General features: G+C 42.8%; 1 protein-coding gene across 3 annotated transcripts in view; it reads left to right on the forward strand.

Annotated features, from left to right (window-relative positions):
* The window catches only part of DAB1 (DAB adaptor protein 1), a 275,026-nt gene that overhangs the window by 139,432 nt on the left and 109,677 nt on the right, over positions 1-25,917 (forward strand). For all 3 annotated transcript variants that reach the window (XM_088022979.1, XM_028106930.2, XM_028106929.2), the window contains exon 3: positions 639-737. In XM_088022979.1, the coding sequence (XP_087879105.1) occupies positions 639-737 (99 nt within the window). The remainder of the gene's footprint in view (positions 1-638; positions 738-25,917) is intronic.

A 25,917-nucleotide genomic window follows, 5' to 3' on the forward strand; every position in this document is an offset into this window, starting at 1 on the left:
AAATCACATTTAGGAATATATTCTGTGACTCCTCTTTATTTAATAGATTGAAACCATATACAGTATGAAGCCCAGCAACATATTATTAATAAAAGGATCATATCACGTTTATCTTGGGGTCTTGAATTCTGAACCAGATATCTAGGCACAAAGGAGGCATTCTATAAATCTTGGGTAGTCGTGTGAATCAGTGTTCAGGTATCTATTTATACAGTGTTAGATATAATGGTAGGGTAACCATTACCCTAGAATATCAAGAAGAGGCAAGCATGTCGGGCAGGGAAGCATGGAAGGGGCAAAGAGAGAGCAGTGTGGATGATTGGTGGATTGGTGGATGGTATCTGACATGCCTTTGGGACTGGAGGGAATCTTCAAATGAAAACACTCGAGGGGTGTCTTGGTGGCTCAGTCGTTAAGCGTCTGCCTTCGGCTAAGGTTGTGATCCCAGGGCCCTGGGATCAAGCCTCACATCGGGCTCCCTGCTCTGCGGGGAAGCCTGCTTCTCCCTCTCCTACTCCCCCTGCTTCTGTTCCCTCTCTCACTGTGTCTCTCTCTGTCAAGTAAATGAATGGAATCTTTAAAAAAAAAAAAAAGAAAGAAAAACACTCGAGTAAAAACCATGTCCTTCCTTTCAACAGGGCGTTGTTGCTGGTGCGCGTTCCAAAGGAGAACACAAGCAGAAAATCTTTTTAACCATCTCCTTTGGAGGTATCAAAATCTTTGACGAGAAGACAGGGGTAAGTAAAAGAATCACATGGCATTGTGAAATTGAATCCATTGACAGATGTGCCCTTAAAAGCCTCTACTCTCTGGGCAGGAATATCAAACAAGCATGAAAACACATAAAGTGACTGACAAACTCGATCAACTGTGATCGTCCATCAAAGGCAGGCTCTTCCCTGACTTGGCCACTGTGTTTCTAACAGTGTGATTGTGATAAAAGTGTCACACAGGCCCAGGAATCTAACGGGAGATTGATGAGCTTTGAAGCGCAGTGGGTAATGGGACAGTTTAAGTTAAATTTCTTTGTGTGTTGGCAACTTTAATGACATGCATCCTAGAGGGAGACACATGAAAGTCTTTTGACTTGGTCCAAGCCTCTAGACTCTCCGGAGTTTACCCTGTGCCACTTTGCAATTACTGTAATCAAAAAGAATGGAGTTTTCAACCTTAAAAAATTCTGTCACTGCATGACCAGGAAATGTCAGGGCTGATGTGTTTGTTGAACCCACCAAGGAAGTGGTTTGTGTTTTCCTCAGCACGCCCAGCAGCAGTTAGCTCCAGCATTCATCCCTGGGGCTGTCCTGACATTGGTGGTCCTGTTTATTGATGATAAGGGAAAAACAGAAAAATGTTCTAGGCTCTGTTTAGTCCAGAGAGCAGGAGTCAAATGGATGTGTTTTTTTTCCTTTTATTCATTCAGTGTTTTACAGCTTATAAAACACCTTTACATATATCACCTCCTTTGCACTTCCCAACTTAATTTTCAAGTGTTGTAGATGCCAGACTCAACCAGTCAAGATACCCAACCTTAGTCATTTTGCATTGTACTTTCTTCCCTTCGTTCTGACTCCTATTAGGATCCCATACAGGTAGGATGATAATTTAACAGTAAAAATAGGTTTTGAAGAAAAGGTATTTCTGAATAATTAGTAATAGGACAGGTATTTGTCTACCCAGATTCACAGCAGCTTTATTCACAGGAGCCAAAAGGTGGAAGCCACCCAAGCGTCCATTAGCGGATGTGCAGATACACAAAATTGGGTGCCCACCTCCAATGGAATATTATTCTGCAGTAAAAAGGAAGGAAGTTCTGACACGTGCTCCTACACAAAGGAAACTTGACGACATTATACAAAGTGAAATAAGCCAGTTATAAAAAGGCAAATTCTGTACGATTCCACTTCTATGACCTATCTAGAGAAATGAAATTCAGAGAGACAGAAAGTGGAACGGTGGTGGTGAGGGCCTGCAGGGGCAGGGGGGTGTGTGATGAAGAGTGAGTGTTTAGTAAGTATGGAGTTACTGTTTGGGAAGAAGAAAATGGCGCTCGTGATGGATGGCTGGGGGGACTGCACAACGCTGTCCATACACTGCCACACCCCTGAACTAACTGTATGCCAAGAAATACTCAGAATGGTAAAATTTTAGTTACGTGAAGTTTACTGCCATAAAAAAGAACTAGTGATAATAATTTCCATTCATGGTGTACCTACTGTATACTACGTGCGTATTAATCACGTGACATACATGATTCAGTTTTGCCCTCACAGCAGTCTTATGGGAAAATAACAACTTCATCAAGCACATAATATGTGCCAGGCATTGTTGTGAACCCTTTGCAAGAACCAACTCTGTTAATCCTCACGACAGCCCTGTGAGGTAGATGGCAGTATCCTCTCCATTTTATAGCTGGAGATATTGAGGAGAGAAACGTAGATGTAATTTATTGAAAGTAAGCGGTGGTTGGAGACAGGATTAGAATCCAGGTTGGTCTGGCTTGTGAGTCCTCTCACGTAAGCTTGCTGCCTGTTATTTCTCAGAATAAGTGACTTTGCAAAGGTTACCAGCAAGTAGGAGGCAAAACTGGGATTTGGCCTCCTGTTGGCCCGAATATGAGGGCAGTTGAGCTCTCTGTCATCGAGAAAGGTTGGCCTCCCTGGGGATGCCTTGGGAAAAGGGAGTTTAGAATGAGGGCACAAGCACAGGGAATAAAGGAGCTTGAATGCAACAAGATTAAGAGCCTAATGAAAGTCTCCCCTGCCTTAATAAAAATACAGTTTCTGAAGCCAGGGAAGTTTTTCCTTCTCTTGGGTAGACTACTGTTTGGAGACTTGTGCTCAGTCTTGAACCTCACACTTGAAGAAGGACACAGGCAAATCGAAGAGTGTCCTGATGAGGGGGGCTATGACAATTGGAGGACTAGCAATTACGTTGAACCAAGACTTCTCAACACAGGTGTAGCCTCCTAGGCTCCTAGGTACACACAAGAGGCAAGGAGCTGTGGGCTTGTAGAACTGTTAGGATGTCATTGATCCCCTTACCATCTTTAGTGGAGGGAACCAAGTAATGTGGACCAAGCCTAACCAAGAGATTTATATGCCCGAATACTACATCATCATCTCTATTGTCTGCCTGCCATCACGACAGCTGATATAACCAAAGGGAAAGGAGTGAGGTAGAGTGTCAGATTCTTTATCTTGTCCTGGGGCCATGTTTTTGGGCATTGCTGTTCCATTAGGTAGCTCACCATCAAATAAGCTGTGCCCAGATCATGAAAATCCCAATCAGTAAATTTTAACTCATAAGGAGAGATAGTTTGTATTCTTGGCCTAGATCTAAATCCTCAGTCAAGGGTGGCTGACCTGGCCCAGAAGAAAGGTACCACCAAACTCTCTAGTGCTATTTTTGATTCTTCAGCTGGACACAAAAAAGAACAACAGTAAAATCATTGTTTCAGCTCAAAACCATTTGACTTTGTGGAAAAAATGTCCGATCCCTGGTGGAGGATCAGGGAGAAGGCAGAGTGGGATGTTTTCTGTTTGGTTTATTTCACTCCAGTTACGTTTGATTCATATTAGGCCCCGGTAGCATCTGGCGTCTGCAACCTGAGCTTGTTAGTATGTCTCAACACAAGTCTACGGAAAGCTAGTAGAAGGGATTGAATGTTTTAAAGCGCAAAGCAGAGACAACAGAGAGCTGGACACCCCCTACTAATAGTGTTCATCTCTACAAAGAGTTGTGTAGTAGCAGAAGGAGCTGACTTGTTCTGTATGACCCAACAAATAGAACCAAGGTCGGGTAATAGAAGATTCTTTGAATCAGTGTCAGTTTATGAGGAGGAGGAATTTTCTACCAGTTAGATGGACCACCTTCTGTGCTAGCAAGTTCCCCATCACTTAGGAGTATTCAAGCAACAACCATATGAAGGGAAAATTGTGGAAGGGAGCCAAGTAGAGAATGAAGTATTGAACAAAGTCACATCGAAGTTGAATCCTGAGACTAGTTTTAAAATTCTGTTTCTTCCTTAAAGTCATCCCTGTTGACGTGATTTATCTTCAGACAAATGGAGGTTTTTCAAACTCCATTGGAGATTATGAGCAACAACAGTTTACTAAACCTTTGTTGTTGCCCAACAGGGGACCAACTGAATTGTGCCGGATAAGAGTTTAAGTGAAGTGTTTTGTCCTACATATCAACGAAATGGGAAACTGGGTTTTGTCATTTGGAATGACAAATTTTTGTTGTTTATCATATCTAAAGTATTCTCAAGCTTGACTGCATTTTTGTTCCAACCAGAAAAAGAAACATTTGCAGAACGTGACAATAGCTAGAATTTTAAAATCCAAAAGCTGTCAAAAATGTTTTGATCCCAATTAAAGAGACCCTTTGCAGCAATTTACACCTTGTCTTGAATTTCAAAGGGTTCTTGATCCCAATCCTTACATGAGTAAATTGTTTTATTATTAGCATGTTGCAGGGAATAAATCAATATTGAAAATCTGTTCGTATTTTCAGAGAGCTAGGTATTGATAATGTGTCAAAGGGATCAGTGAGAATGCAGAAAATGTCATATATAAACTCATTGTTGTTGGTAATAGTAGGCGCTGTAGCAAATCAAGAGTAGATGTGGTTTCATATCAATGTTACTAGGTCCTCAAATCAGACCTGTGGGTACTAAGGCAGGAGTGAAGTCATCTTCATTTTGCAGATAAACTGAGATTTTGGGAGTACCTTTGACTTGGCTGTAGACTCAGAACAAACCTTCCAATTTCAAATCTTCTGTCTTTCCAGGGAAACTCATTGACTTCTCTCTTGATTTACAGTTTTATTCCATAGAATTGCTATAATTTTATGCCATAAAAAAATCATAAATATTGCAGGACCCTGATAACAAGTCTGTTTCTCAAGACAGAGGGCAGTAGTCTGCATCAACTTTTCAAATATCTTGTTGCCATAATCACATGTAAATTTTGATTGTTCGTTTGGTTTAGCCAACTCTGATTTGGTACTACTATATGTACCATCTGAAGTGCATTACAACAATTCTGTGAAGTCGGTGCTATTGTTATCACCATTTTACAGTTGAGAAAACTGAAATCCAAATTAAGTCCCACAGTAAATTAAGTAGCAAGAGCTGAGATTCAACCCCAGGCAGTCTGACCCAGAAGCCGTGATGCTAGTAAGATAGCACTAATAATAACAAACCTGCCTTAGTCTGTTCGGGCTGCTATAACAAAAATACCATAAAGGAGGTGGCTTATAAATAACAAACATTTCTTTTTCACAGTTCTGGAGGTGAGGAGTCAGATATCATGGCCCCAGCAAATTCGTTGTCTGGGGGGAGAACCCACTTCCTCATAGCTGGTGCCTTTTTGCTGCTTTCTAGAGCCTCTATTATCAAGACACTAATCCCATCCAAAAAGGGCTCCACTCTCATGATCTAATTCCCTCCCAAAGGCCCCACCTCCTAATACCATCCCCTTAAGGTCTAGAATTTCAACATATGAATTTGGAAGGGGGAGGACATAAACATTCAGACCATAGTAATACCAAATTTTATAAATGATGTGCTTTTATATATATTAGAGCAGATTCAGTATTCTCTCTGTTTTATTGTCACCATTATTCATTTTCATGCTGGTGACCTTTCCTGAGGGAAGGTACAAGGAATGGAGTTACCACTAGAACTGTCTTGTGGATGGAATGTTGGCTGTGTAACCAGTATGTGGTTAGGCAAGAGCAGATCGGTTGCCTCTTCTGTGCCACGTGATGCTCCATTTCCTGGGGATTCAAAGATGAATGAGACATGGTCTTGCCCCTGAGCTGTTCACAGTCTGGTTTCACCGGACTCACAAAGCAAGCTGACAGTTGCTAAGATCCAGGTGTGAATGGAGTTGTCAGGACTTAGGGGATCAAGACCAAGCTTTGGCTAGAATATTCAGGGAAGTTTTCACAGAAAAGGGCACGCTGACATGGCAGTGGAGGAGTGAGCTAGAGAGGACCAGATGAGCAAGTCAGGGAAGAAAAAATATTTCCAAATGCATAGAGGTCTTAAAGAGAAAGATACGTGAGATACATGTATTCATTCTTTTCTGCAGAAAATATTTATTGAGCACTTCTATAAACACACAGATGAGCAAAACCATATCTTTTTGTTCATCACTGTTGTCTATCTAGTTAGCACAATGACTCCCACATAGTAGGTGCTCAGTAACACTGCACAAAAAATAAATTGACTTAGTGATTAAGAATCAGCAGATGTACACAGAATTACTAGGGCAAAGCAGGGGAGAGGTGGAGAGCGACCCAGAATTGAATATTATCTCTCGTCATAGAGGGCTAATGATGTTTTAAAGGCAGTCAGTCGTTGCACTTAAATCTCAGGGCTGATTTAATAATGTACTCTTTGGTGAAAACCAGATGTCACTTTACTTGTATCTCATCAAAAACAGGACTTCTTCCTTCGGTTTGAACTGGATGTTTTGAGTGGGGCTTGGGGAGAGCAATTCAGGAAGAGGAAGGAATGTGGGCCTGGGGAGGGAGATAGGGAAGAGGAAGGGGCTGTAGAGCAGAGTGCTGGGACCTGGGAGTCTATGGGACATCCCTGTTATGTTGGGAGCCACTGAAACACTACACAGAATTTTCCCAAGACTACTTATGAACTAGCCTGTAAGCAGGACGGTATGGTTTCCAGCATGCTCTTGTGTGTCCTGTCTCATTGGCCACCCAGCAGTTCTGGAGGGTTTTATTGCTGCCTTTTACAGATGAGTCTACTAAAGGTACAGGAAGGATGAGTGGCTTGCCCAAGGCTATTATGTGTAGGAATTGAATTCAAATTCACATTTTATAGCGCCCGAGCTTGATTCTTCACTTCATTGATTCTTTCCCTATACTGGGTGTTTTGGAACTTTATGTCGGCATTAAGTGGTTACAGCTTTTGGGGAGAGGGTCCTAATGCAGGAATTTATTAGGGGTCAAGGATGCTAGACATTCTACAGAGTATAGGAGAGTCACACACAACAAAAGTGTTTCCTGTGCTATACGACTTTCAAATGTCTTACTAGACATTCATGTAGATAAAATCTATTTATAATGAACTGAATCTAAAACCTAACTCTGCATATAAGCAATGTGTATCGATAATACTGAGTTTTCCAGAAATGCAACTGAACTATAAGAAAGGAGTACTTTGTTTTATTGGATCCCCATCAAGAGCTGTTCATCATTTTGGAAGACCATACCACGTGATGCTCTTCATATTTGAGTGACCAACATGGCACTGGTGTAGCAGTTTCATGGTACTGTCATACTCACTATAACTCTACTCATTTGGCCCGTCCATAAAAATGTCAGATATAGGGAAAAGAGCATCTGCAAGGTTGGATTGAACACTTCTTAAACCCAAATTTATTCATTATAAGAACATGTAAACCTATAGCCATGTCCTTATGTTCTTCAGTTGTAGTTGTGACTAAGCGTTTATACGTAGATGTTCACATTTTTCATCCAAAATCATCTTTTATTTCTTTATGTTATAATCAGGACATTTTGGTGGGCTTGAACTTTATGTGTGTAGGTGGCTTATATAATCATTTGCAGGCAATAAAGGAAGAATTACAAAATATTTGTTATAAAAAGAAGGTGTTTGGTCAGAAAAGATTAAGAACCCCTGTCTAGACCAGGGCACCATTTTCATTGGTTCATTCATTCATTCATTCATTCCACAAGTGCTTATTAAGTGAAAGGGGCATTCTACTTGGTGGATAGAGATGAACCAGCCTTTCCTTTGAGGAACTTAGGGTGTTGGAGGTAAGACAGGCATAAATAACTAAAAGCTCAAGACAAGAATAATTAATATAATAAGAGAAAGATGAAAATTATCACGAGAGTTTAAAAGAAAAAATGACTTCTTCCATCTGAAAAAATATGGAATGGTTTAGGAAGAAAGGGCAAAATCTTGAAAAATGGACAAGATTTGACATTGGAGGTATTAGAAGACCAGTGTCCAGGCAAAGGGAATTATAGGGAGTGTTTACTAAGCCTGTGTAGCAGGAAAGTCATGAAGGAAGGCAGGCATGGGGAAGAGTGAGATGTCTATTCTTCTGGATCTAAGGATGGGTAATTGCTATCAGTGAAAGAGAAAACTGAGTAGGTAGGCAGGGGCCAGATTATAAGGCCTAGAATGTCAGACCAAAGGATTTTGGTTGAACCATGCACATTATAGCTCAGATACTATTCAGTGTACAGAGAAGTAGGTACAGGGATTACAAGGCCACACTTAGTTCTTAAGATGCCTTTGTGCAAATCAGGAACGGGTCCCTTTCTTTAAGACTCATTGCCATTTACTGGGAAATTAATTGCAATAGTATATATATTTTTGATGACTGTAGTGTGTCTCATTCCCCTGGAAGCTGTGCAGTACACAACCTACCCAACTGGATGTGGCAGATCTGGGAGTATCATCAATGGATGAGAATGCTGGGGCAACCACATCTTGCCATTTGCTGTGCAAACCACGCAGTGCCCAGCTTTTGTGATTTTCTCAAGGCAGCCCCTCCACTCTGAATGTCCTTTGCCCTGTTTCAGACAGTAAATACCTCATTTTTCAGGGGCTCGTAATGTCCACAGTAATACCAACAGCAGTACAACACACTTAAATTTATCAAGACCTTTCTCTGGGCAAAGTGCGTCCTTCAGCCAGGTGCTTTACTTGCTTTACCAATTTCCTCCTGCATGCAGGATTCCTGTCAACTCTGTCGGAATCCACAGCCCACACTCCTCGTCAGTCTGATAAAGGCACCAGAGAGTGGATGGAGTGGAAGGAACACGGATTCGAGATCCAGACCATCTTGGATCTACTCTTGACCAGTTGTGTGATCGTAAAGCAATTTTTCTTAATGAACTTGTTCCTCTTTTACTCATCTGTAAGATGGGAATAATAAAAATACCTATGTCTTAGGGTTGGTGCAAGATTAAATGAGGATTTACTTTAATCCCTTAAGACCTAGAATAGTGCCTGGTATATACAAAGCTCTAGATGTTAAATAATATTATATTGTTTCCTATGTTGTCCCTTCTTTGGTACACACCTTCTTATGGCCTCTTAGCAGAATGAAGAAATCCTTTTATAATGCTCCTACAGCCTCCTCTGCACTCCTTTATCACAGCAGACCATCATGCTCCCATCAGAAGACACACTCCATGAGGTGCCTGTCTGCAGGGTCTCGCATAGGCCCTGGCATGTGACAGAAATGCTAGTTGGACACTAAGGGAAGGAGGGAAGGCAGTCAGGGAGGGGTAGAACAAAAGAGAAGGAAGGAAGTTAGCAGAAAATAACGAATACGTCAACTTATAATGAAATGCTAATCATCTGGGCCAGGTCTCGGAGCCAGAGTTGCTAATTTTGCCATGCAGGCAGTAAGTCCGGGAGAGAACAGTGTAGCCGATTCAGAGTTAACCCAGTCCTAGGATGTCCTGGATGGAAGGTGCCTTGTGCAGCGACTAACCTACTCATTTGTAAGTGAAGAAACCTAGAACCTTAAAGAGAAGCGATGCCTGACCTCTCCCAGCAAATCACATGCAAGGTGCCCAGGATTGAACACCCCTTGGGGCTCCCCAGAGTCACTCTCTGATGCTCACAAAACAGAAAATAGGAAATGTCCTCCTCCCTCCGCTTCCTTATTTTGCCTTTCTCTCCTCTCACGGTCTGTTCTCTCTATACCACGTCCACGCTCTCTGCCCCCTCGCTTCAGCGGTCAGGCTCCCGATGCCTGACAGCAGCCCCAGCTCCATTTTCATATCAAAGAGACTGAACATCTGAGGGGGAAAAATTGGGTCTCTGTATGTTTAGCGTCTTGTTGGATGATATTGGATTTTAATTTATCACAATAAAGAATCAATTCGTATTTCAAAACCAACATATTTTTAGAAATTGGTTCTCTCAGGAAGCTGCCTCTGGAAGATCATTTGGACAGGGTGTAATTCATGATGGGGAGGGAGGGGGATGTCCCTATTACCCTGGAAAGTGAGACCGTGAATGTTTTCAAGCAGATCTGGTAAATTCAGAAATGTAGTATCTTTCCCTTAATGAATCATTTTTATCAATTTTGGTCTTTAAGGAAGTAAAGAGGTAGCATTTTCTTTGCTAGCTGCTTTGACATGCTTGGTCTCTTTTCTCTCAATCCCCTAAGGACTCAACTAAGGAAGTAGGATTACTCACATTAAACAGATGAGGAAACTGAGACCCAGAGAAGCGAGGGCACTTGCACAAGGCCAAATATCCGACCTTGTGCAGAGCTGGGAACTGCCCCCTGCATGGCACGGTGGCCAAGCCCATGTTCTTTCCAGTTCCTCTTGGTGGTATCTCTCCCCTTCGAGGGTAAAGTGGCTGTTCTTTGCTCTCCAGTGGGGAAATCAAACTGTGTTTCGGGTTGTCATCGTGCAGACTGGCCCTGTGACTGAAGGCTTATCAGCTGCACTTCAGGTTTCTCAAGGGGTGTGTGAGCCGCTGGTCTCAAAGCTGCAGAGCCTAAATATGCAGGCTGACCTTGGATATAGCTCATCTGCTTGCTCCCTGGGACCCCGTTTCGTCAGCTGAATAGTCATTCCACAGATTTTTTTTTTTTAATTAAAGGTCCAGATAGTAAAGATGGTGGGCCGGTATGGGCTCTGGCAACTATTTCATTTTGCCATTGTACTGTGAAAACCACCTCACACGGTATGTAAATGAGTTTGGCTGAGTTCTAATAAAACTTTATTTGTCAAAATAAGTGTCTAGTTCATGAGCCGTACTTTGCTGGCTCTGTTCTGGATGATTATTAAGGAGTATTCTCACTTTCTCCTTCTGGTGTTCTGATGAGCCCAGTGGGAGAGCAGGTTGAGCACCAGCTGAAGATCTCCAGTTCTTCCTCTCTTGGCCCTTTGTTTACTGCTCATTCGTGGCTGACTCGGGATGGATGCAGAAGTGGTTTTTGTTTTTTGTTTTACCCACTTTGAAGATGAATATTCAGCTCTGAGAATTGTGTTCCTTATTGCTACCATTTGTTGAGCACTAATTGCCAGACACTGTGCAAAGTGCTTCCCATATATTTTTCTCATTGAATTCTTGCTGTCCATCTGTTAGTTATAGAGTATTATCTACACTTTACAGATGAGGTGACGAGGATTCGGGGAGGTTAGGTCACTTCACCAGAACTACTTTTTAAGTTTTTGCCCATTTCTTCATTCAGCCACTATTCATTGAGTACCTACTATGTGCCAAGGAGTATTCTCAGGGATGTGCATACGTGGGTGAATGAAAGGAAGATCCCTACCTCGTAGAGTTTACCTTCTAACGTGGGGAGACAGAGAGAAATCAGTAAACACACATAAATCCTATACTCTGTTAGAGGGTAGTCAGTGCTATGGAAAAGGAAAAAGTAAAGCAAGGTCAGGGCATTTCTCCACTGTACTTTCTTTGTCCTTGCAAAGGGGCCTGTGACATATGTACATTGTAAATCACAAATATGAACGTGCTCTGGGAGCTTCCTGTAGTTTTAAGGGTCAGCTGAGTAATGGAGAAAGACACTTCTGGAAATTCTCATGCAAATTCCAGAGGCCGTTAGACTTGATAAATCAGAGCTGTCCGTTTGGGTGTTTCCACTTTTATTTAGATGGCTGATGGCTTTCTGTGGGGTCTGCTGTTGATTTTCTCACACGTTGATTTTAAATTTTAATTTCAAACACATTTCCGTGACTCTGCCATGGTTATTTAATAGTTACTTCTACTTTTACAAGGACACTTCTTACCAGAGCCTTTTGTATTAAAATGGTGATACTACCAGTAGGCGCAGCACTGATATGATGGTTCTTTTGTCCTCGGCGGCGGCCTGATGTGGAGTAGCACCGATAGTTCTGGGTACAGTAAAGGAATGTGTGTCCTAGAAAGTGAGAGACTGGGTCAAGGTGAGAGCCCAGTCAAATCCCCTCTCGGGGGAAAGGTGCTGGGGAGAACGTGTAGGCTAGATGACCAGTGGCACGGAAGGAACTCGGGCTCTGCGGGAGGCCTGGATTTGGATGGTTACTCGGTTAGAGAAGCGCAGGTTGAATTGTAACCACAGAATCAACAGCAGCAACAATGGTGATCCAAAGAAGGCTAACGCTGTTGTTCCGGATGTTATTGTAGGTGCTTTATATACAATCTCACTTCATACCTTTATAAAGCAGGGACTCTCTTAGTAGCTCAGTGTTCTCTTTTGGAGTCTGAAAGCAGTCATTAACTAGCCACTCTTGGTAGCCACCCTGCAAAATGGAGTTATTACCTCTTGTTTGTAAAAGGTGACACAGAGGTTCAGAAAGGTACAGCGTGTTGCCACGGTGTCTCAGATAGTAAAAGGTGCCGTGTGCAACACGTTATGTAATACCACCCCCGGTTGTTGGCCAAACTAAGGAAACTGGTGTGTGAGTGGGAACAGTCTCCCATGGATGGCTAGCTGATACCTGGAACAAAACGCTTCAATGTTCAATGATGTGTGTGTGTGTGTGTGTGTGTGTGTAGCATTAATGAGGTACATCTAATGTCCTCACATTTTTGTATTTTATGGTCACTATTTTCTTGTAGCTTTTCCTACTTTTCTATGGACCAGGAGCAACCATGCTAAGCTGGGAAGGCCTTTGCGTTCCCTGATTACTTGCAGGTATGAGAAGTGGGGAGAATTTTAAATGAAGAAACAAACAAAAATGCTAAACTGTGAGTCATTTGAAGCCAGGGCCCATGATTTGGCCATTCTTGTATCTCCTACCTCGTGGCACATAGTAAGCTCCCAGTAGATATTTACAGAATTGCACTAAATTCCCCATTGTTAAGTCAGACAGCCTGTGATTTACCTGCTTGTCTAGCTGTGTCCGTCTAAAACTGTTGGCCATTGTGGGTGGCCTCTAAATTCTATCAACAGTTATCTAGCTGAGACAGAAAATGAGAGCCCCGTCCGCTCTGGTGGTGGGCATCAATGATAGAACACATTTCACTCAAGCCATGTCTGTCCTTCCTAGGGCTGCTCGAATTTCTAGATGAATAGGAGGTTACATAAAAAGTAGCATGTAAGGTATTAAATCTCACCTTCTGACCTTAACGCATAGGTGCCTTGTTTTCCTGCGTTTTTCTTTCTCTTTCCCCTGATCTAATATACCTTTATCCTGCTCATTCCTGTTCTACAGTGGTCATATGCATGTAAATAAGTCACCTTTGTTCTACTGCCATATACATTTTCCAAGGACATTATCAAGTACCAACACTGTAGAAGATACAAAGTATAACCTGCTATAAAAGAAGTAAAATACATCTGGGGGTAGGAAAGGAACAAACATTTATTGAGCACCTACTGTCCGTCTAGCCCTCTACTAATATTATAATACAGGTTCCTGGAGGACAGTGACTCTTGCCTTCTTCTACCCATCCTATGTCCTGCCAGAGCAGGGAGGCCTCCCCAAGGGAGGCAGTCCCTTCAAGCACCTGTGGGGTCTGCACCTCAGAACTTTGATGCCAGGCACCCTGGGTCTTGGAGCACATGCGAGTGCCTTTTGCTCAAAGGATGAGAGAGAGAAGGTTAGCCTAGCAGAGGTGGGAGGGGATGAGGGAGTGCTGTGAGGGAATCTACTGTGCTGGGTGATTTACACCCACTGTCTCGTCCTTCCTCACATTCACGCCATGTTACTAACCCCATTCTGCTGGCTGCAGCCGTGAACACTGGGGGTGGGGAAGGACACAGGTGCTCTGGACACCGAGGACAGAGGCCGGTGACTTCACAGATGTGACATGAGTCTGAGGCCTCACGGTCTGTCTGATTGACCCCACATCAGACCCGGCATGCAGCCGTTTCTGCCGTAGGCAGCTCCGGCACTCTGGCTCCAGCCCAATGTCCTGGGATCCCGCCGGCGCTCAGCCTGCTCTGGCTGCCTCAGTAACATAGCTCAGGGATTCGCCTGCCAGAATGGATTTAACTTTCTTAGACTATTTGGAAAATCAGGAGGTTGCAGATCTGCAAGAAATTACCAGGGAGGCATGACCTCGATATTTAAATACAAAATGCCTGCACCTCCGGAGACGGAGGTCTGAGTTTTTCATGATGTCTAAGAGATGCACAGACTATTTTGGAATGATATATTTAAAACAATTTGAAGCTAAAGATGGCACTGGCAATTGTCTGAACTCAAGACACACACAGCCGCACCTGGGGAGGGAAGGTATTTCACGTTCTCCGTAAATGGGTCCCAGGAGAGTGTCTGAGACTCGGAGATGCATCACCTGGTGACCGTGCAGTCTGATACATTTCACCCACGTGCACGGATGCACAAAGTCAGGCCCGATAGTTGGCAGGGCCTGATCCTTACTTGCATCTAATGCTTCTTCTACTTATAAAAACAGCATATATTTATTGTAGAAAATTTACAAAACATAGAAAAGCTGCAGAGAAGAAAATAGAAATTATCTGAAGCGCCACCACTTAGAAACAAACCCAGGCAAGATTTTGGTGTCTGTACCGCCAGTCTTCTTTATGCAAATACGACTTTTTTTTTCCAAAACCAAAATTATCCTGTACATGCTGCTTTTTTGTAACCTCCTTTCTACATCTTCTCTATTTCTCTAACATTCTCAGTCACTGGAAAGTATTCTAGCATATGTGTACAACATAATTTAATAATCAACATCTTGTTAGTATCCGCATCTTTGGGTTTGTCTTTTTATATACATCTGTGATGATTTCATTTAGTTTAATATCAGAATCACAGGTTCAACATGTATGTATATTTTTAAAGCTTTGATTTTTTGTTTGGTCAAATTATGTTATAGAAAGTTGTACTACCAGATGTACAAATACTGTTTCACTACATGTTTTGAGCATGTTATCATTTATTTTATTTTTTTAAGTTTTTGAAATCTATTTGACAGAGAAGGAGAGCACGAGCAGGGGACAGAGGTAGAGGGAGAAGCAGGCTTCCCACTGAGCAGGGAGCCCGACGCGGGGCTGGATCCCAGGACCCGGGATCATGACCTCTGAGCAGAAGGCAGATGCTTAACCGACTGAGCTACCCAGGCGCCCATTTATTTTAAAGTAGAAATTTTTAAGCTTTTTGATATTAAACTTAAGATGTAATACCTCTGTCTTGATTTCATTACCCATTCAGAATAGTCATCCTAGGGCAGCCGTGTAATTGCAGAGACTATTTTATACTAATGAGACTAATGGTCCTTTGGCTTTACCAGCAGATTTGAATGATGCCAAAAGGCCTTGAGAGTTGGCTCAAATTGGATTTCTTATGGGGTTGGCTTATCAATTCTCAAGCTGTTAACTATCTGGACCACAATTATGCCCTTGGTCCTACACTTTCTCTAGCCTATGTGAGGGCAATATTATCGATTCCCCGTGTATGCATAAATGTCACCAAAAGTAGAAAACTTGAGAGTCTTCACAATTATAATTTAAGATTTCTGATCTTTGACTTTCAAGCAGAATAAAATATATGTATATATTCATCCCTACCCATAAAGCTCTCCAGCCTTGGGCAAGTCATGTCACCACTCTGAGCCTAAGTGTCCTCCATCCTGAGATGGAGATGGGGATGACTTTGGCTTTCTTCAGAAGTCTGTTGCAATAATTCAGGGAAGGTGAATGCATGTTAAAGCTCTTTACAAATGAGTACTCCTTGATGACATGCATTATTTTTGTTCCAAGAGAGGAATAAAGTTGGCATTCAGCAAATGTTTATGACTGAATAAACTTCTTTAGTGTTCTTCATTCTAATAATTTGTATAATTTATGGAGAACAGGTTTATGGAGCTAAGGAATGCAGCCTAGGTCTGTCCAAAATCAGAATTAGTGGGATCTGAAATAATGAGATATTTCCTTCGGCTTCCTTCAGGATGGCTCCAGTACCCCCATGGCACTCATCAGTTTGGTTTCCTGCCCACAGTGCTTATATTCCTGCCATTCAGATAAGGTCTTCTAGAGAACTGAATGTGCCTTATACCTCTTGGGGCCATTTCTCTAGCCTCAGAGAACTTTCTGCACAAATCTGCCTTTGCTTTTATCTCTTTTTATGGAACGATGTGAATATCGTTGGGAGAGTTAAAGTTAACCATTCCATCGTGTATAAAATTCCATCCTTAAAAACCAGAGAGCTTCCATCAACACCTTGGAGGAGTCCTTTGTTTTTCTTTTCCTGATATCCTCATCTCTAAAAATTAAATTCTTCTATCAAACATTTACCACACATGCGCTGTGTCCCAGGCACTGGGATACCAAGATGGATCAGAGAAACCCCCTTCCTCCACAGGACTCATAATCTAGCAGCCGAGGAAACAACCAGTTACATGACAGGGTGATAAGGTCACGGTGTGGTCGCCTCACTTCACGTTCGTACATGTGTGCTTCTGTATTAATGCCCTGAAAAAGAAAGCAAACAGTATCATTCTACTTAAGCAAGCAGATGGTATTTAACCGATCCATACTGGGAATGTTGGTGAAATAGAGATATAATATAGAGATACTGAGCAGAGACCAGCATCACAGAAGCGATCATTGGTGGGGAGTAAACCCTGCTCAACCTGGTATCCTGCTGACTCCCCCAACCAAAGGGGGAACCACTGTCCTTTCATACTGCGCCTGTCTTTCTTGGCCTTTGCATGAAGTGTGTTTTGGTTTTATTGTGTTTTTCTGCCTAGAACTTTCTTCCTCTGCCTCCCCTCAACCCACTCACTGTTTGCTCCTTCCTTTATTTGGCTGACTCTAGTTTATCCTGTAGGCGTCTCCTCCACTCAGGTGCCTTTTCTTCAGAAATGTCTCCATAACCTACCAACTAGGCTGGATAGCATTTGTCTGTACTTTCAGGCATCAGCCACTGGTAATAATTACTAAAATGTGTTTTACAAAAGGTAGAAAAAGCCCAAGTGTCCATTGATGAATGAATGGTAAAAAAAAAAATATGTCCTATCCATACAGTGGCATGTTATTCAGTCTTAAAAAGGGAAGGAGATTCTGACACAAGCTATGAAGTAGATGAACCTTGAAGATAATATGCCAAGTGAAATAAGCCAGTCACAAAAGGACAAATACTATATAATTCCTCTTATATGAGGTTCCTAGGGTAGTCACATTCATAGAGCAAATAGCACGGTGGTTGTCAGGGGCTGGGATGGGGGATGGGGAGCTCATGTCAGTAAGTACAGAGTTTCAGGGCACCTGATGGCTCAGTCAGTTAAGCGTCTGCCTTCGGCGCAGGTCATGATCCCGGGGTCTTGGAATTGAGCCCCACATCAGGCTCCCTGCTCAACGGGGAGCCTTCTTCTCCCTCTCCCTCTACCCCTCCCCCTGCTCATGCTCTCTCAAATAAATAAATGAAATCTTAAAAAAAATTAAGTGCAGAGTTTCAGTTGGGGACGATGAAAAATTACAACAGTATAAATGTCAAATGTCCTTAATGCCACTGACCAGTACACTTAAAAATGGGTTCAAACGGTAATTTTTATGTTACGTATTTTTTATCACAATAAAAAAATACATTATAATTGAGTGTGTTGTGACAGTATGTATGCTTTCCGATACCTTATGCTCCCTTGATAGCAGAGGCCATGGTTTTCATCATTGTGTTCTCAGTACTAAGCGCACACCTCGTAGATCGTAGGTACTCACTTAAAAAAAAGTTGAATGGGGGCGCCTGAGTGGCTCAGTTGATTGAGCATCTGAGTCTTGGTTTCTCCTCAGGTCATGGTCTCAGGGTCATGAGATGGAGTCCTGCATGGGGCTCCGTGCTCAATGGAGAGTCTGCTTCTCTCCCTCTACCCCCTCCCTGCTCGTGCTCTGTCAAGTAAGTAAATCTTTTTTAAAAAATTGAATGAATAAATGTAGAAGTTGTCTATTATTATCGTATCAGACTAACATACCCTAATCATATAGATAAGAAAACTCAGAGGGAGTGCTGACCTTACTTGGACCACACAGCTCAAGCTGTAGCCTCCACGTCAGGACTGAGACCCAGATGCTGTCGACCCCAGTCCAAAACCATCCTTCCCTTCGTGCCGGCCTTTATTTGCCCTCGGTGTCTACACACAGTCGATAGGACCAGAGAATGTAGATACAGACACATGAACCTGCAATGCCATGTCTTTGATCAGAAATGATTGTGGAAGGCTGAAAACAGGGTAGAAGAGGAAGAGGAGACAGAGAGCCTCCAGAAGACTTCCCCGGGATACAGGCACTTTTCATTTGCCTTTTACTTTTTTCAATCTCTTGCCATGTAGCCAGAAGAACTGGAATGGGAAGATTGAGCTCTCGGTTGTCTCCCAAGGGCCGTACCAGAATCCCAGTTTCTTTGGTAATTTAGCCTGGAAGGGGATTTTGCTAGCGGGAACATCCCATACGGTTGGGATGGACAAGATGATTTAATGGGCCCCTTCCTGCCCTAATTGCTAATCTTCCTTGTGGGAACCCCTTTCTTGGGCTGCATTAAAGACTCCATTAATTTGCTTATATATAAATTCAAGCTACTTCAGTTCTGTCACACTTCTAAGAGGCTCCCCTTCAAGAGTCCCTGGCTTGTACCACCCTTTAGGATTTACTGATAAGAAAGATGCATTATACATTTTATTACCTTGTCTATGGAGAACATGTAACAACTATAAAGTACATTCATGTATAGTATGAATAACTGTCAGGGTAATTGATAAAGTAGTCTGTAATAAAGGTAGCCAGGATAGATGCTGAGGTCTCTTAAGTGCTCAAGAGGAGTGGGGAGAGGCACTAAATAAATCCAGTCTTTCAGAAACTGCTAGCATTAAAAATAATAATAATAATAATAATAATAATAATAATAACCAACCAGAATCCTTAGGCCTGCGTTTCACTTTCAAGTGTAATTATTTTATGTTGCAATTCATATCTGCTGACATATTGGAATCAACCCAAATAAAGGAATGTCATAAATCTTGCATTGTTTGGATTAAACACGTGTTGGCCCACATGTTGGCGCTGGAAGAGGTCTAGGAGGAGGCTGCCCCGGTGTGTAAATGGTTTAAGAGAATCAGAAGACTGGGAAGGACGTTGATCCGGTTAAGACAATTGATCCACCAGCAGCCACCCAGCCTGCATAGAGCATTCAAAGAAACGAGAAGCTCAGTACGTCATCCTTGTTGGATACATTGTAGCTGGCCATTACGATAGTAACAGTGATACCCGCAGCTGACCTGTCAGTTACTGGGCTTCTCCTTTCTGCCAGCTCCCTATGTGTAATAGCTATTATCTTTGAAACCAGACTATGTGGAAGGTATTTCCAGCTGTGTCCTCTAGGCCGTGCCATTTAACTTCTCTAGAAGTTGTTCTAGGTTATTCATTTGGAAATGGAAGTAATGACTATCACGTTCACAACCCTCACAACCCTCATGGGGGTGTTGAGAGGATTAAATGAGGTAATGCGCGCAAGGTGCCTAGAACAGTGTCTGTCACACGGGACGTGCTCCAAAGCGTGAGCTGACCTTAGCATTTTCACCTGACAGATGAAGAATCCAGTCACATAGAGATGAAGAAGCTTGCCCAAGGTGACGGATGGAAGAGTTGAACCTGGGTCTTTTTCATTCCAGAGTCTAAATTCAGTCTACACTTGCTGCCTATCTGCTACATGGTTTCCATGTTAACATCACACATTCGTCCTTGTTCTGACTTTTGAGTCTAGAAGGAGGGAGCTTTGTCTTTTCTACAGCCCTGCTCCTCTCGAAGCCTGTCGAAAGCCGAGGGAGGGAATGGTGCAACCTTCCTTGGTAGAATCTTCCACCTTCACCTGGGATCTGTTAGTACCTGAGTACGTGTTGTGTCTTGTCCAAATGTGAATTAATGTGGCCCCTTTGGACTTCCATTCTTTTTTGCAGTATGATCTCTGTACCTCCCCTACCCTTAAATATCTGCTGGTATTTTTATAGTAGCTCCACACTCCTACTAGAGAGTCTGCTTGATGACTAACCATTGCTGATCTCAGCCATGGCCATAGATTTTTCTTCTACAGCCATTTTGCAATTAGACTGGACTCATTAGCTGGGAAAAAAATGCTAGATAAGGAGTCAGATCCAGGATAGAGGCCTTTACCTCTATGCCTATATGCCTTTACTTCTGTGTCTTGGATCACAAGATAAATGCCATCTTTTTCTCTGACTGGCTGAGTATTTCCCCCATTGTGCCAGGCTGTCTCCTCAGCCTACATTTCGGATCCACCAGACCAGCAGAGCTGCAGGTCCCAGAGTGATACACTGAGAACATGGCAGGACTGACCTCTCATCCCCCTTTCCCTAAGCCATCTTGAGAATCCTGCCGTCTTCGTGAGGCTTTTGTCACTAGCGCTGGAAGGGAAGCGGACTTCAACACTGGAGACAGAGCTTCAGTGTGAAGACACAAATAAAACAGCTTAGAAACAGACCCAGGGCTTGGAACCAGTGAAGAGTTGGGGGGGGTGGGGGCAGGAATACAGGTTCGGTGCTGGTTCCACCTGTGAGCTGCATGGCCTTGGCAGATGATACAAAGGCTCTGGAGCTCAGTGTTCTTAATTTGTAAATACTATATCCTGTGCCGCACAGAGGATTTGAATTAGACTGTGCATGTCAGAAGTGCCTTGGAAACTGCAGCAGGCCCTGTAAATTATTAATAGCTGCACAGGTGGAAAGAGAGCGGCCCAAGGGACCACAGGTATAAATTTCTGGTGCAGCTCTGCAACTGACCAGCCACATGATCTTGGGCCCAGACCCTCTCTGAGCCTCAATTTTTTTTTTATCTCTGAAATTGGCATAATCATCTTAAGACTCCACCCCTGTTTCCCACAGTGGTCCTCAGGCCTCAGTATGATGTCCGTAAAAGTCCTTGTTTAAAAATGGAACTCTGCGCACTCTGCCAGTGTTGGCCACCATCTTTATGACAGGGATGGCCAAGCAGAGGAGTATCTCATCTTTGTCCCTGCAAGTCCAAAGGGCACCTTTGTAGATGCAGCACATTTTCCCAGGGAGAAACTCTTACTTTTCACTGCACAATTTCCAGCTGTCTCAGCCACATGGATCTTCTCACCTATTCCGTTCCTTAATTGGAGAGGGAGAATAGAGAGGAAGCAGAAGTCAAAGCCAGGAATCACTGGGCTTTTTCCGCACAGGTACGGATTACAAGAACTGTGGCTGTCTTTACCTCTCATTTTTCTGTCTGCTGGACAACGTTTGCACAGGGCTGGGATGAAGTAACTAAGATCTCTATTCAGGATAAATGCTAGTTCTGCTTTGTACCGAAAGATATATGCCAGGACATAAAAAGAATTCTCTCCATGGTGTGCCTGTTAATTCATAGCAGTCATACAGAGCTGTAAAAAGCCACCTAATTACTTCTTCTTGCTGTATATTTCAGATTACAGGTATCTTAGTCGATTCAAGGCAAGTCTGGTATTAAAGGCACCAGGCTGTAATTTTTTTTTTTTTTAACCCACCTTTGTAACCATCACTTGTGTCTGTGGGAGAGAATATTGGCCCCAGAAACCATTTTCATCCTTGGGCTCCCTTTATCCTTGTGTGAGTGGGTGAGACACCGAGGTGTCCCCTCTGCTTCTAGTGGCATCCCTTCGGCCACTTGTAAAATGAGGGCAATTCCTGGAATAGCTTCTAGAGCAGCATGTCATTCATGTAGGCAGTGTGACTGAAGGACCCTGTGAGGGTCCCGGCCTGTGTTCTGAGCTATGTACAAGTGGCCAGCACTCCCAGGTGAGACCGTGTCCCTGAACAGCTCTTGAACCTAGTCTGCTGAGCCATGGAAACAGTAGTTGCACATATCCTTGGCATGTTCGTGATACATTAGATCATGGACAGAATGAGGGGGAAAGAGCTAGAATCCCCATGGAACAGCTGAGCTCTGGAGGCAGGAACTGCTGTTTCTATGCCACCTTTTTCCTCCTGAACAAAGCTCCCCATAGCCTATCAAGGTACCCTCCTTCGCTTGATAATCAAGCTCTTTTTTTAAAAATTTTTTATTGTTAATCACCATACAGTACATCATTAGTTTTTGATGTAGTGTTCCATGATTCACCGTTTGCGTATAAAACCCAGTGCTCCGTGCAGTACGTGCCCTCTTTAATACCCATCACCAGGCTAACCCATCCCCCCACCCCCCTCCCCTCTAGAACCCTCAGTTTGTTTCTCAGAGTCCATCGTCTTTCCTGCTTCGTCTCCCCCTCTGATTTCCCCCCCTTCATTCTTCCCCTCCTGCTATGTTCTTCTTTTCTTTTTTTTTCTTAACATATATTGCATTATTTGTTTCAGAGGTACAGATCTGTGATTCAACAGTCTTACACAATTCACAGCGCTCACCATAGCACACACCCTCCCCAATGTCTATCACCCAGCCACCCCATCCCTCCCACCCCCCACTCCAGCAACCCTCAGTTTGTTTCCTGAGATTAAAAGTTCCTCATATCAGTGAGGTCATATGATACATGTCTTTCTCTGACTGACTTATTTCGCTCAGCATAACACCCTCCAGTTCCATCCACATCGTTGCAAATGGCAAGATCTCATTCCTTTTGATGGCTGCATAATATTCCATTGTGTGTGTGTGTGTGTGTGTGTGTGTGTGTGTGTGTGTGTGTGTGTGTGTGTATATCACATCTTCTTTATCCATTCATCTGTCAATGGACATCTTGACTCTTTCCACAGTTTGGTTATTGTGGACATTGCTGCTATAAACATAAGGGTGCACGTACCCCTTCGGATCCCTACATTTGTATCTTTGGGGTAAATGCCCAGGAGTGCAATTGCTGGATCATATGGTAGCTCTAGTTTCAACTTTTTGAGGAACCTCCATACTGTTTTCCAGAGTGGTTGCACCAACTTGCATTCCCACCAACAGTGTAGGCTGGTTCCCCTTTCTCCACATCCCCGCCAACATCTGGTGTTTCCTGACTTGTTAATTTTAGCCATTCTGACTGGTGTGAGGTGGTATCTCATTGAGGTTTTGATTTGGATTTCCCTGATGCCAAGCGATGTTGAGCACTTTTTCATGTGTCTGTTGGCCATTTGGATGTCTTCTTTGGAAAAATGTCTGTTCATGTCTTCTGCCCATTTCTTGATTGGATTATTTGTTCTTTGGGTGTTGAGTTTGGTAAGTCTTTATAGATTTTGGATATTAGCCCTTTATCTGATAATGTCATTTGCAAATATCTTCTCCCATCTTGTCGGTTGTCTTTTGGTTTTGTGGACTGTTTCTTTTGCTGTGCAAAAGCTTTTTATCTTGATGAAAACATGCATCCATGTTCATCAAGGATATTGGTCTGTAATTCTCCTTTTTGATGGAGTCTCTGTCTGGTTTTGGGATCAAGGTAATGGTGGCCTCATAAAACGAGTTTGGAAGTTTTCCTTCCATTTCTGTTTTTTGGAACAGTTTCAGGAGAATAGGTATTAATTCTTCTTGAAATGTTTGGTAGAATTCCCCTGGGACGCCATCTGGCCCTGGGCTCTTGTTTGTGGGGAGATTTTTGATGACTGCTTCCATTTCCTTAGTGGTTATAGGTCTGTTCAGGTTTTCTATTTCTTCCTGGTTCAGTTTTGGTAGTTGATACATCTCTAGGAATGCATCCATTTCTTCCAGGTTATCTAATTGGCTGGCATAGAGTTGCTCATAGTATGTTCTTATAATTGTTTGTATTTCTGTGGTGTTGGTTGTGAGCTCTCCTCTTTCATTCATGATTTTCTTGTTTGGGTCATTTCTCTTTTCTTTTGGATAAGTCTGGCCAGGGGTTTATCAATCTTGTTAATTCTTTCAAAGAACCAGCTCCTAGTTTTGTTGATCTGTTCTACTGTTCTTTTGGTTTCTACTTCATTGATTTCTACTCTGATCTTTATTATTTCTCTTCTCCTGCTGGGTTTAGGCTTTATTTGCTGTTTTTTCTCTAGCTCCTTTAGGTGTAGGGTTAGGTTGTGTATTCGAGACCTTTCTTGTTTCTTGTGAACGGCTTGTATTGCTATATACTTTCCTCTTAGGACTGCCTTTGCTGCATTCCAAAGATTTTGAACAGTTGTGTTTTCATTTTCATTGGTTTCCATGAATTTTTTTTATTCTTCTTTAATTTCCTGGTTGACCCATTCATTCTTTAGTAGGATGCTCTTTAGCCTCCATGTATTTGAGTTCTTTCTGACTTTCCGTTTGTGATTGAGTTCTAGTTTCAAAGCATTGTAGTCTGAAAATATGCAGGGAATGATCCCAATCTTTTGGTACCGGTTGAGACCTGATTTGTAACCTAGGATGTGATCTCTTCTGGAGAATGATCCATGGGCACCAGAGAAGAATGTGTATTCCGTTGCTTTGGGATGGAATGTTCTGAGTATGTCTGTGAAGTCCACTTGGTCCAGTGTATCATTTAAAGTCTTTGTTTCCTTGTTGATCTGTCCATTTCAGTGAGGGGGGTGTTAAAGTCCCCCACTATTATTGTATTGTTGTCAATGTGTTTCTTTGCTTTTGTTATTCATTGCCTTATATAATTGGCTGCTCCCATGTTAGGGATATAGATATTTACAATTGTTCGATCTTCTTGTTGGATAGACCCTTTAAGTAGGATATAGTGTCCTTCTTCCTCTCTTATTACAGTCTTTGTTTTAAAATCTAATTTGTCTGATATAAGGATTGCCACCCCAGCTTTCTTTTGGTATCCATTAGCATGGTAAATGGTTTTCCACCCCCTCACTTTCAACCTGGGGATGTCTTTGGGTCTAAAATGAGTATGAGTCTCTTGCAGACAGCATATTGATGGGTCTTGTTTTTTAATCCAATCTGATAGCCTATGTCTTTTGTTTGGGGCATTTAGCCCATTCACATTCAGGGTAACTGATAATCAAGCTCTTTAAAGAGAGGCTCCAACCCAGCCCAGATTTAGATCCCTTCCTTACAAACACCATAGCCCTTTGGGAAATGCCCACACCCTCATCACCCAAAGCAAGGCCAGGCTTTCCACAATCAGGCTCCATTCTTTTTTAATAGGCCAGCTCAGAGAAAACCCCTAGCCAATGTGGCTTTTCCTCTCCACCCTGACTGAAAGCCCTGTCTTTCCTTCCTGAAGACCCAGGAAACTTCAGGTCCTCCTTCTAGGACTGCTGTCCAAGAGAGTACCTTTATCACACATGGCTATTTAGACTTCAATTTAAATTAGTCAAAATTTAAGAGCTCAGTTCCTCAGTCACACCAGGCACATTTCAAGTGCTCAAAGACCACATGTGGCTAGTGACTACCTTTGAAATAAGAGAAACACACACACACACGCACACACACACACACACACACACACAGACATATAGATGGATAGGGAGCTATAGATATATCTCTGCCCCCACTTCCTGGCATAGGGCTCCCGAAACCTGTGTAATTTCCTAAGCGTTAAGAAGACTAGGAACATCTTTTGTTCTAATATTTGATCTTTAACTCTGGTTCCTAACACAGAGCTCCAAATCCCTTGGAATTTCCTGGATGTTGGGGTGTCTTTTGTGCTAATGAGACAGTTTTTGGTGGGCTCCTGGATAGCTTCAGGATGGGGGCTGGTCACCAGAAAGACCATGCCATGATGAAGAGCTTGGTACTTTTCAGCCCCACCCTCCTCTCCTACCAGTGGAAATGGGAGAGGTGCTGGAGATTGAGTTAATCATCAATCATGCCTATGTGATGAAGCCTCCATAAAAAGTACAGGGTTTGGAGAGCTTCCAGGTTGGTGAGCATGTGGAGGTTCAGGAAGAGTGGCTTATTCAGAGAGGGCATGGCAATCTGCACCCCTTCCCACATACCTTGCCCTATGCATCTCTTCCATCTGAGTGTTTCTGGGTTACATACTTTTATAACAAACAAGTGATATAATGAGTAAACTATTTTCCTAAGTTCTGTAAGCTGG

Source organism: Eumetopias jubatus, unplaced genomic scaffold (genome assembly GCF_037043125.1).
Source record: "Eumetopias jubatus isolate StellerSeaLion01/CBP00866 unplaced genomic scaffold, mEumJub1_p1.0 scaffold_4, whole genome shotgun sequence".
Taxonomy (NCBI): Eukaryota; Metazoa; Chordata; class Mammalia; order Carnivora; family Otariidae; genus Eumetopias; species Eumetopias jubatus.